The sequence below is a fragment of the Myotis nattereri genome, assembly GCF_964212035.1.
Source record: "Myotis nattereri genome assembly, chromosome: 11".
NCBI classification, from domain to species: Eukaryota; Metazoa; Chordata; class Mammalia; order Chiroptera; family Vespertilionidae; genus Myotis; species Myotis nattereri.
The window spans coordinates 52,196,447-52,208,685 of NC_138086.1; the positions used below are offsets into that span (position 1 = coordinate 52,196,447).

Consider the following 12,239-nt stretch of genomic DNA (forward strand, 5'->3'; position numbering starts at 1 on the left):
ACAGTAGCAAAATTAGTTATGAAGTAGCAATGAAAATAATTTTATGGTTGGGAGTCACCACAACATGAGGAACTGTATTAAAGGGTCACAGCATTAGGAAGGTTGAGAACCACTAATCTAAGTGATAAACAGACCCCAAAATAAAGACCAGTTTGTAAAACTGGCTCATTTTAATGTTCTTTACGATAGAATAAATAATTCCCTTGATGACTGCAGACATATAAGCTGTTTGATAGCACTCAGGAACAGCACAGTAAAGGAGCTGATTGGTGCATAGTCTTCAACAATTACAAAGAGTTACTTGTATGAAACTGCTGTCAAACCAGGAAGACTGCATTTATGACCCCATCATTTTCAGGACTGTTGGTAACCTGGGCATATTTTCCCCAAATAACCTTGCCTCCTTGTGTCACAAGGCCCAGCTCATTCACGTTCACCTCGATGACAGCACCTTTGGTTATAACACCCAAAGTTGTATAAAGTGGGGAGAAGGGATTCTTCTTTACACCAAGTATTGGCAGGCAAAAGGTAGCTTTCCGTTCAGGATGTGTTATGTGGGCCTTCTTGAAATGTATGTCCATTGGCCTAATGAATCTCGTATTTAGGTGGTTTTCGAGTAAAGCCCTCTCCAACAAAGCAGACTTTAGTAACCATCCTCTTGTCTTTCTCTTTCCTGTTTGAATAACTTTTAATACCTGTTTCTCCCTGGGCACGAACTTTGGGCAGAGGGACTTCCCATTTTCCCACTTTCTCTTTTCGTTTTTGTTTAATCACACTGGAAAGTACTTTGGCTCGCGACTGTCCCTCTCTGTCCAGTAGGTATGCAGGTACTGCTCCTTGTGGAGTCTTTTCCTCATTCTTTTGTTTGGTGTTTTGTTTTTCATGCATGTTGATAGTCTTTTTCATTTGTGTTTTCTCAGCATGGTGCTGTTTATGGTAGAGCTTAGCCTTCAGACCAATCATCTTTTTTTGCCTTTGAATGTTCATGAACCTCTTGGCCTGCCTTCTTTCTCTTTTTCTCACAGTAACCCAAACGATAGCCATAGAGCTTCCAGGGTAACTCAATATACTCGTTTTGTGGCATGGTGACAGCCGCTGGGCCCCCGGGGGCAGTCCCCCGAGAGAAGAAGCTCTCAATTCTCGGGTCTCAGAGGCTTGCTAGAAATTGAGTTTAAGGGTTTAAAATCTCAATATATGTAGGAATAACTTGGTGGTATTTCAGAAGGACCCCTGGAATACCTCAAAATATTTGAAATTGCATGGGAAGCATCATAAAATTAGTGATGAAAACTTCTAGGGTATATTGTATGGATAAACAATGGTTGTAAATTAAACAAATAGTAGGGGCTATGGGAAACCCAAGATGGCTGTTTGGTTCTTCCCTGCTCTCTGGCTAATCAATATAACAGATTGAGAGTCAGAATCTATCATAGAAAATGAATGCTGTAGGCTTACGTATTTGACACTGCATTCCTTCCCAGGTGGCAGGACAATGGCATATACTGGGAGCAATACATTCACCACCATTTTTACATTTCTGAACGCAGATAGCTGCAAACAGAAACATACACAAGTCAAAAATATGATTTACTAAACAAATCCTATCATAAAATGCAAAAATTTTCATTAGAGAAATAAAATGACAGTTAAAAATCAGTGGTGAAAGGATCTTTTCCCTTAACATTTTATCCAGAATATTTCCAATGTCACTACTTATTCTTGATTTTAATGGTTGTATAATGTTCCATTGATAAAGTGCATAGTGATTTAACTTTCCTCCAATTAGACATCATATTGCTTCTCGTTTTTCTCTTTGACCAATATGTTATCATAGCTGCTCATTTTAACTAATAATTTATAAAAAGGAAAAATATATTTGAATGAGGAGAGCTGCTATCATTTAAAAAACTAACCAGGTTTGAAAGCAGTGGCACCCCACCTTGGGAGGTTCTAAATTGGTTGGTCTGAGATGGGACCATGAAATTAGTAATTTTTTTAAAACCTTCTCCTGACTCCTCTTTAAAACTAGAAGACCAGGACTTAAAGACTGGCTATTTATCCTGGCAATTGCAGTGGACAGACTGGAAAATACAATATATCTGCTTCCTCTGCTAACTCGAAAGAACAAGTTGAAAGGATTTGGCAGATTTCTTTTTTTTTTTTTAAGATATCACTTAAAATAGAAACAAATAAAGCAAAAATAAAAACAAGGAAAAAGTTCTTTGTCTTAAATTCGAATTCATATTCACAAGATAATGGAGGTGTTAGCACTGAGTATTCCTCTTACGTGTGTTGCAGTGTTTCCCTCTCCAACCAGAAGGACAAGAGCAAACGTTTGGTCCCACACATTTTCCTCCATTCATGCATATGGGATCACAGATACCTTAAGGTAAAAAGATGAAATGTCAGGTCTTCAATAGCAATAGTTTTAGCTATTTAATGTGTTTTATTTACCTGTAGTTGGCAAATACATGTAGTGGTGTCTTACTTTTTTGGCATCTCCTACCAGTGTATCCTTCACGACAGGTGCACACATTATTTCTCACGCAGTGGCCACCATTCTTACAGGGAGGGTGACAGATAGCTAAAAGAATACATGGCAGCAATCTGTGAATATTACACATTCAATTGCTATATATTACATATTGCATCGTGTGCTTGTTATCTGTGGGGCCATAAGGCAGAGAGATGTGCTATTAAAATAAAAGATCACAACTGCAAGTACTAAAATCACCCCTTCTAAATCAAAATACAATTCTTGGAGCTATAAGCTGCTAGTGGGTTAGCACAGTTTGCAATGTATTGGGGAATTGGTCATAACAAATGGAGTCTTTGGTATTATAGTGCACATAGTATGAACCTTATCTTATGTTTTACCACACTTTAAGTAAAGAATGAAATGATCTGACCAAAACCAAGAAAATATGTCAAAACCTAGGTCTGTGTAAGAATGTATCTGTTCCTATGGAAATCAGAAAAATCTAAATAATCTGTCACATAATATTTGGAAAATACTTTAACTTTTAAATACCTACCGAGGTAATGAGTACAGAGCTTTATATGTGACTTTTCTGTGACTGTTTGGTAAAAATCTTTTAAACAGTAAATCCTTGGCTTTGTTAGGAATATTTATTGGGTAATCTTGAACATACTGTAGTAATATACATACATACATATATATATATATATATATATATATATATATATATATATATTCTGTGAAGCTCAGAATCTAATATCATCTTTTATGAAAGGATTATTATATTGCTTCATGTTTCTTCTAGCTATGACAATTAAATGTGGTTGTTTTAAAAATAATAATACATAGGCAATTTTAAATTTAATTTTTCCTAAATGATAAATAAATAAATTTTAGTGTGTGTTTTAAAAATGAATGTCAAATAATGGCGAGGGCTGTTGCTATTTTTTATTATGGAGAAATGCTCTCCTAGTTAACTGTTGGCATATAAATTTTATTTAAAATATTTTTTACTGATTTCAGAGAGGAAGGGAGAGGGAGAGAGAGAGAGAAACATGAATGATGAGAGAGAATCATTGATTGACTGCCTCCTGCACACCCCCTACTGGGGATCAAGAGACAACCCGGGCATGTACCCTTGACTGGAATTGAACCTGGGACCTTTCAGTTCGCAGGCTGACGCTCTATCCACTGAGCCAAACCAGCTAGGGCATGCTTATAAATTTTAGAGAATTGCCCGGCCAGTGTGGCTCAGTGATTGAGCTACCAATGACCCAGGAGGTAATGGTTCTATTCCCGGTCAGGGCACATGCCTAGGTTTTAGGCTCGATCCCCAGTAAGGGGCCTGCAGGAGGCAGTTGATCAATGATATCGCTCATCATTGATGTTTCTATATTTCTCTCCCTCTCCCTTCCTCTCTGAAATCAATAAAAATATATTTTTTTAAAAAATTTAGAAAATAAAATAAACTTAAAAATTTTTAGAGAACTTTAAAATTATATTTTACATCTACTTCAAATAGTATAAGAGATGTAAGCTTTTCGTTTCCCTTCTAACATTCTCCACTTAACATTATATCTATAACTCATAAACATGGGCTTAAACATAGTCTCTTAATTTTTAAGATTTGCCTTATCTCTGTCTTTACTTTCTTCTCTTTTTCTATTTAGTTTCTTATAGGAAATTTGAATTATAGGAACTCGTTTCCAATGTGCACATATCTAGTATTAAAATGATGTGTTTGCCGAAACCGGTTTGGCTCAGTGGATAGAGCGTCGGCCTGCGGACTGACGGGTCCCAGGTTTGATTCTGGTCAAGGGCATGTGCCTGGGTTGCGGGCACATCCCCAGTAGGAGATGTGCAGGACGCAGCTGACTGATGTTTCTCTCTCATCGATGTTTCTAACTCTCTATCTCTCTACCTTCCTCTCTGTAAAAAATCAATAAAATATATTAAAAAAAAAAAGAAAAAGAAAATGATGTGTTTTTTTTCTCTGCCTCAATTGCCACCTAATACTTCTAGCCAACATCCAAATAAAAAATTGGAATAAAATCAAAGTGTAACAGGACAAAAAAGTATACATTTTAGGAATTAAGTTCTGACATGTTCTGACATCTGCAAGTTTGTTTATTTTGTTTGTTCATTTGTTGCTTTTTGTTTTTTACTAAAAAATCTACCCTACACTTTGCATTAGCTAAAAATATATGAAGATCAGAAGATGCATTTTAAATTTCATTTATTGACATTAATTCATGTCTACACTGACAACTTCAGGCATGCCCACTATTCTGAAAAACCCATAGCATTAACATTATGAGGGAAAGTATTAAAATAACAGGCCATAAAGGGGAAATGATGCATTTTTATGTTCACATATCACCTTGCATAGTGCTGTGCATATCTGGCTCTTCATAAATGTTTAATAAAACTGAAGTCAAGAGGGATCATGAGATAAAAGTGAACATTAAATTGAGCACAAGTCAAACGTTTTTGCTGTGAAGGCAACAAAAATGACACCATTTCATTATAATACTAGACTGTGAGAAAACTTTCCTTATTTGTTTTACACCTTGGTTCTATAAAACTGCACAGACAACTGCCATAGTTGTGAGCCTAACATATGCTGAATAAATATAATCGTTATTCATCATAACTCTGATATGTTTCTATGAAGTGATCCTTTGATGGCCAAACTTGCAACATCATAAGAAATAGAGAAGGGCGGGGGTAAGGGGAAGAGATCAACAGAAGGACTTGTATACATGTATATAAGCCAAACCAATGGACATGGACAACAGGGGGATGGGAGCATGTGTGTGCGGAGGTTGGGGGTTAATGGGGGGGATGAGGACACATTTGTAATACCTTAACTAATAATAATAAAATATATATATATATATATATATATATATATATATATTAAAAAAAAGAAATAGAGAAAAAAAATAGCATCTTTCCTTTGGAACTTGTCTCTTTATATTTACTTAGATCTCTGTTTATGTCTAACTTCCCCTTAGCCTTTTTATTTATAAAGAAAGAATAATTACCATTCTGACACTGTGCGCCAAAGAATCCATTTGGACAGCGGCAAGTGTTCGGCTTATTACAGGAACCACCATTGAGGCAAACAGGGTCACACAAAGCTAATGAATAGCAGGAAGGAGAGAGACCATAAAAGTTTTATTATTTTTAAAAAAATGAAAGCTGCATGGAAATGCAAAATGGTGCATAATGAAATATTTTTTATTTTTACTACAAGTAAAACCCATAACTTACAATTAGTTAGAATTTGCCAAATACAAGAAGAATAAAATAACTGGATAATAGCTTTGAAAGTCTGTTCATCAAGCTTACAAATAATACCAAGCTAAGATTATGGTTAGAATTCAGAATGCCCTTGTTAAGCTGGAAGGGTGACTAGAAGTTAGGAGAAGGCAATTCAAAAGCTCAGACAGGATGGTCTGTAATCGCGCAAGTACAAGTGGCCATGTGGGCCTCTGTAAGTCTCCTTCCCAATTCATAAGGAACACTGCTCTTAAGTCCTAGCACACTGAAAAACAATCTTCGTTTTTGCTTCTTTACCTTTGCTTCATTTTAAAAGGTACCCCCATTTTTCTTTTTAAAAATTCATGTATTGGGTTACACTGGTTAAAAACAAATTTCAAGTGTATAATTTTATAATACAACATCTGAGTACTGCATTGTGTGCTCACCACCCAAAGTTTAGTCTCCTCCCATCACCATATCCTTGACACCCTTTACTTCATTCTTCCCCAACCTCCTTCCCCTCTGGTAACCACCATTCTGTTGTCTGTATCTGCAAGTTTGTTTATTTTGTTTGTTCATTTGTTGCTTTTTGTTTTATACCCCACATATGAGTGAAACCCTTTTCCCTCCAAAATGACTTGCCAAAATTAATTTTCCTCTTCTCTGCTTCCAAGAAACTGTACATTAATTACATAATTTATTATAACTCAACTTGTATCAGAGTCTTTTTAATAATGCATTCCTGTTCTCCTTCACTAATGACATGCTCCTTAAAAGCAGGGCAAAATCAGATTGATCTTTGTTTCCCTTTGCATTATGCTTCGCACATAGTTGGCAAGTTACAAATGTTGAATTAAATCTATGTTGAAAAAAGTCATTAGAATACAATGTATTAGATTAAACATAGATAATTGCAAACACTGCTGCCAAGAAGTAAGCCTGATTTTGTGATAAATGAATTCATTTGATGGTGCCCACTTAACTCAAAATTGCTTGAATGTTTAATGAAATAGAATGTCTGTGATTTTTAAAAAATCCCACAACAACTTGAGGTCTAGAAGATGCAACACAGATATGTCTCTCCACCATGAGGCAAGTGGGTGAAGAAAATATAGAAGCAAAAATAAAAAAATATATATTGGTCAGGTTGGATGACAATAAAGCTGTTATATCGTCTATGGTTTAATATAAGAAGAAAAAGAATGAAGATGAAAGATAGGTTTTTAAAAATATGTCTGAAATAAAAACTTCATACCAATCTTGTGAGATTAGTTTTATGATTTGGGGTACAAGTCTTTAGGATATTGATGTATTTAAATTTTCTTTTAACTGATATTTATTGAAAATATTTTTTATTTTACCTGTACTGCAGGTGGGGCCATACCAGCCAGGCTTGCACTGGCAAACATCTGGTATAAGGCATTCACCTCCATTTTCACAGTGCTTGTTACAAACCACTAAGATCATAGGACACAAATAAAAGAAAAGTAGATTGGGCTTGGAATTGGTCATATTATTGATTATTACCTGGTTAGCTCATAACTGCCTATTACATCTTTAATGAATAAGATCAGAAAGAAAGATAAAAATAATTTTTCCATTGGCTTTACAAGGTCTCCATTTCTCACATCAAGTTATTTTTATTTTACTTATTTTGCTGATAGAGATGGGAAAGTAGGAAACCATTGAGCTGAATGGTAAACAAGAAATGGCCATTTGGAAAAATTATTAGTTACTAATGAAAGTAATCACAGGCATAAATTAAATGAGATACATTTATATGTAATTCAGCAAACTGAATTCCTGTCATCTAAAAAAAAAATGGAGAAATGGTCATGAATAAGGCCAAAAAGTTGCTTATAAGAAGAAACTTTTATTTTAGTTTTGGCACCCAGCACTCTCAGTAGTTTGCTGAATGGTAACTGTCATAATAAACCACAAATGTGTGGTTTTTCCTTGGGGTTGGGTTGATATCAGTTAGCATTAAAGCCATCAGCTGTTCAAAGGAGCGATTTCATTATATGAGTCCACAAGAGCTTTGCTTACTTGTTTTGCACCTGGGTCCCACAAAACCATAAGGACAAGTACAGAGGTTTCCAGCCAAGCAGGTGCCACCATGTTGACAAGGTGGGCTACAGTATTCTGCAGACACAGATTATGTTATTAAGTCAGCTCTCAATTTTAAAAAAGTCAGTTTTTGTTTATAAAATACAGCCACAATAAAAGCTTTTTGTAAGAGCAAATTATAATAAGCTCAGTTATCTTTTACTATGAAATTTGGTTCTGTAGGATTCACTATGAGTTCGGGCTCTAAAAACACCCACAAATCATTAGCATGTCTTGGTTTATAAAACTTATGATTAACTGATAAGATTATATATGATCTTAGCTTTCTTCTGGAAAGTGATACTTAGACATATGCATTCTAGCTTACAAGTAGAACACTTTTATATTTCCATAATTATTTTCATATGCTATTGATATTGACTGTTTCTGTTGGTTTATTCTAGATTTAGTTTAATTTGTTAATTTGTACCTTGTTATGAAAGCATTTAATATGGCTCTATTTTATTAATAACTAATAGCCCGGTGCACGAAATTCGTGCACTGGGGTAGGGGTTGTGGGGAAAGGGCCCCTCAGTCTGGCCTTCACCCTCTCCAATCTGAGATCCCTCAGGGAATGTCCAACTACCTGTTTGTGCCCACACTTTTAACAGATAACAGCTCCATTATTGTTTCTTATGCTTAAAACCATTGGAATTAGTAGGTATTCAAAGTGTGTATACATTTTGGGGGGACACCCTGTATATCTCTAGTCAGCGGTGAAAGAAACCAACAGCAGATTTGGAACCCCCAGACAGGGAACCTCGCTCACTCCCCATATGTCTCTCCACTTCACTTTCCACCTTCATGAGCAGGAGGAGAATCAGTGTTTTCTCTCATTAATTTGGAAAAGCACGTCCTGTCACCTGCTGCCTGTCAGGAGTGCGCTAGGCCCCAAGCAAGCGAGGCTCAGTCAGGGCAACCTTCGCTCATGGGTGCTGGCACCCAAAGTGCACATTCCTCCTCTACAGTCGCCCCGACTATCCCACTGTTTCACTGAGAGGACGGAATTCCTCTCCACCTCTGGGTTCTTGATCTTGAACGCTGACCGAAGGCACCTCAGCGAGGGCCGCCCGCACCCACCAGGTGTGTCTATCTGCATCTGCTCCCGCCTCAGCACCTGCATTAACCCCCTAGAGGTGATCTCGTAGCTGCACTGGCCTCTGTGGGAACAGGGCATCACCACTCCGCCCTCTCACTGTCATCTCACAGGCGCCCACCCTCAGCACCCAGAACACCCAGACACTCTCCAAAGGACGTGAGCGCATCAGAGGAGTTGTGTGCACATCCTGTGGGTGTGTTAGGCATGCTGGGTTGATGGAAGTGCGGTGGAGAGGCGGGGGGAACTGGTGCACGCCTTGGTTTGCAACTGTTGCAGGCACGGGAGGGTGACAGTGTGCTGGGGGATGTTCCCACGCCAGGGGGGGATGTGCACACCAGAGGCCTCTGGCTTTGCAGATCCACAAACCCCCGTGGTGCGGCCAGGAGGACATCAGTCTGGCCTGCCACAGTGGCTGTCCCTGCGATCCTGCACCTTCTGGGCCAGGAGGCGGATCTTGCGCAGCCACTCCTGGGCGCTGATGGCCTGCAGGCGCTACTTCAGCTCAGCCTGCAGGCTCCGCCTGGCGCCATGTGGGAAGTACAGGCCGCCCTCCGCCGGCCTGCCTCCCCTGTCCAGAGGCTCTCTGCGCTGCTCACCTGCCCAAAGTGACTGGGGCTGGGTGGAAGCCAGGCATTCTGCCCTGCCCAACCCTGGCCGATCTGCCTCTGTGTGAGCTGTGCCCCGCCGGGAAGGGTCACGGATCCGGGTCCTGGGACCACGGACAGCCTCAAGCACTGCCCCCCGCCCGGCAGGGTCACAGATCCGTGTCTCGGTCCCATGGACAGCCTCAAGTGCTGCCCCCCGCCCGCCAGGTCACAGATCCATGTCTTGGTCCCATGGACAGCCTCAAGTGCTGCCCCCCGCCCACCAGGTCACAGATCCGGGTCCTGGACCGCGGACAGCCTTGCCCGCTGCCGCCCGCCTTCAGTATGCAAATTAGCCACCATCTTGTTGCTTCAGGGTGGGGGTCCCCACTGGGGTGCCTGGCCAGTCTGGGTGAGGGGATGATGGCTGTTTGCAGCTGGGCACACCCCCTTCAGGGTGGGGGTCCCCACTGGGGTGCCTGGCCAGTCTGGGTGAGGGGCTGAGGGCCGTTTTCAGGCTGGCGGGTGACTGAAGCTCCCAACTTCCTTTTTTCTTTCTTTTTTTTTATTCTGGGATTTATTTACCTTCTATGGCTGTCACTGGAGCTGAGAGCCAGCTTTAGCTCTGAGGCCCAGCTGCAGCTCTGAGACCTCTGCTGCTGAAAGCAGGGATCTGGGTTTGTTTGGGTTCTATGATTGTAACACTGTTGCGATCCTGCTGGCTGAAGCCCAGCTGACTGAAAGTAGGTTTCTGGGTTTTGTTTAACTTCTATAATTGCAACATTGTTTCTTAGAGTGCAAGCTCAGAGGCTGGCAGCGGCAGGCGGGGAACTTTGGCTTCCTCCATCACTGGAACAAGCAAGCTTCCTGTTCGCTTCAGCTGCCTGGCTGCCGGCCGCCATCTTGTTTGGCAGTTAATTTGCATATCACCCTGATTAGCCAATGGGAAGCGTGTTGGAGCTACGGTTAATTACCATGTTTGTCTATTATTAGATAGGATTACATTACCATCTACCAACATATTAATTTTAAAATAACAAATTTGTTTTTTTAATATATTATCCACTTTAGGAATATCATTTTCTAAACTCTCTACTTAAGATTTCTATTAAGACAATAAAATTATATGGCTATAGACATGCTTTATTTTTTAAAATATATTTGAATTGATTTCAGAGAGGAAGGAAGAGGGAGAGAGAGATAGAAACATAAGTGATGAGAGAGAGTCATTGATTGGCTGCCTCCTACATGCCCCACACTCAGGATTGAGCCCACAACCTGGGCATGTGCCCTGGCAGAGAATCGAACTGTGACCTCCTGGTTCATAAGTAGATGCTCAACCACTGAGCCATGTTGGCTGGTCTATACAGACATGTTTCTAAAAATCACTTTTTAAATTTATTCTTACTACCTGATATCTACCTGATATCTAATTATTTGGTATTTCACAGTTCTTTGAAACTATGTTTGACAAGTCCTTCAATAATCAGATGTCCTTTGTTTGAAGGTAAAATACTTGTAGGGCTCTGATAACTTATAACTAAATCTCAAAAAATTATTCCTGAAGATAATTTTACCAAGGACAAGTAAGCTATTGCTCTTTAGTTTTCTGATTTTAGAAATTTAATTTTTTTAAATCTTCAAATAAATTATTTTAAATAAACATTAAAAACTTTGACTCCCTCACCAGCATTAATGAATATATATTAATATGTATACAGAAAAACTATCCTTAAAAATTTGTTTTATTATTCAATTTTTAATTTGAATTATTACCTTCTTCACAAGTTGCTCCACCATGTCCTGGGGTACATTCACAAATGTTAGGTCTAATACATTTTCCATGGTTTTTGCAATCAGGAAGACATATAGCTGTATAAAATAAGGCTCTTGGTTAGAAATATCAATTATCAATTAAATTAATTATGCAAACTAAGGAGTACTATACCTACCAGTTTGGCAGTTAGAACCAGTGTAACCAGGTTTACATTTGCATATGTTTGGGGCAACACACTCCCTCCCTTTTCCACATGGGTGTCTACAAATGGCTGCAAAAATGAAGGGTAAAAGGCTGAGTTGTTGATACAGTATGTACATGTTGCTTATAGACTTAGTCATAAAAGTAAAATTTTCTGAACTTTGACTAATTTGATACTATTATTAAACAATAACCACTACATTTATCTATGAAATTATATTACAATCTTTTCCAGAGGTCGATGAAATGTCAGGTACTAATCAGGTAAATGTTGGTGAATGGCAAGGATAATTAGAATTTCAAAGAGCAAGATGCCAGGAACACATCATAAGCTTACAGGTTTGTATTCCTTAGGCTTCTATAACTACCTGATATATTCTAATTATTAGGCATTTAACACTTCTGGGGAAACTGCAATGCATGAGGTTGTTTTGTTTTTCAATAATAATAAATTCTATATTATAAGCATTAAATATTGAAGATTATTATTATTGTCATTATTCCTACAGAAAAAATAAGAGTTCCTCCAGGGAATACTGAGAACAAAGGAATACTCCAACATCGCTATTGTGTAAGTAGGTCTCAAATCAAAACAAAACAACAACAAAAAAAATAGCTTTTATGTTGTCAAAGCCAAAACTTGATTTGCATCAGTGAAAACAATGCTGATAAGTTTGAAAAGAAGTAAATGCTTTTCCCCCCCCAAAATTAATGTGATGCCCAATT

The 12,239-nt window shown here is 38.6% G+C and overlaps 1 protein-coding gene and 1 pseudogene across 2 annotated transcripts in view; both read right to left on the minus strand.

Moving 5' to 3' along the window:
• Positions 1-317: 317 nt before the first annotated feature.
• On the minus strand, positions 318-1,084 carry LOC308526984 (ribosome biogenesis protein NSA2 homolog; annotated as a pseudogene). The gene has a single exon. The product of its transcript is annotated as a ribosome biogenesis protein NSA2 homolog (transcript).
• Positions 1,085-1,417: 333 nt separating this feature from the next.
• Positions 1,418-12,239, minus strand: part of VWDE (von Willebrand factor D and EGF domains) — a gene marked incomplete at both ends in the record, with an annotated part of 46,249 nt that continues 35,427 nt past the window's right edge. The window contains 8 exons of the mRNA XM_081101999.1: positions 1,418-1,551; positions 2,288-2,383; positions 2,489-2,584; positions 5,527-5,622; positions 7,108-7,203; positions 7,793-7,888; positions 11,312-11,407; positions 11,488-11,583. Of these exons, the coding sequence (XP_080958125.1) occupies positions 1,418-1,551; positions 2,288-2,383; positions 2,489-2,584; positions 5,527-5,622; positions 7,108-7,203; positions 7,793-7,888; positions 11,312-11,407; positions 11,488-11,583 (806 nt within the window). The remainder of the gene's footprint in view (positions 1,552-2,287; positions 2,384-2,488; positions 2,585-5,526; positions 5,623-7,107; positions 7,204-7,792; positions 7,889-11,311; positions 11,408-11,487; positions 11,584-12,239) is intronic.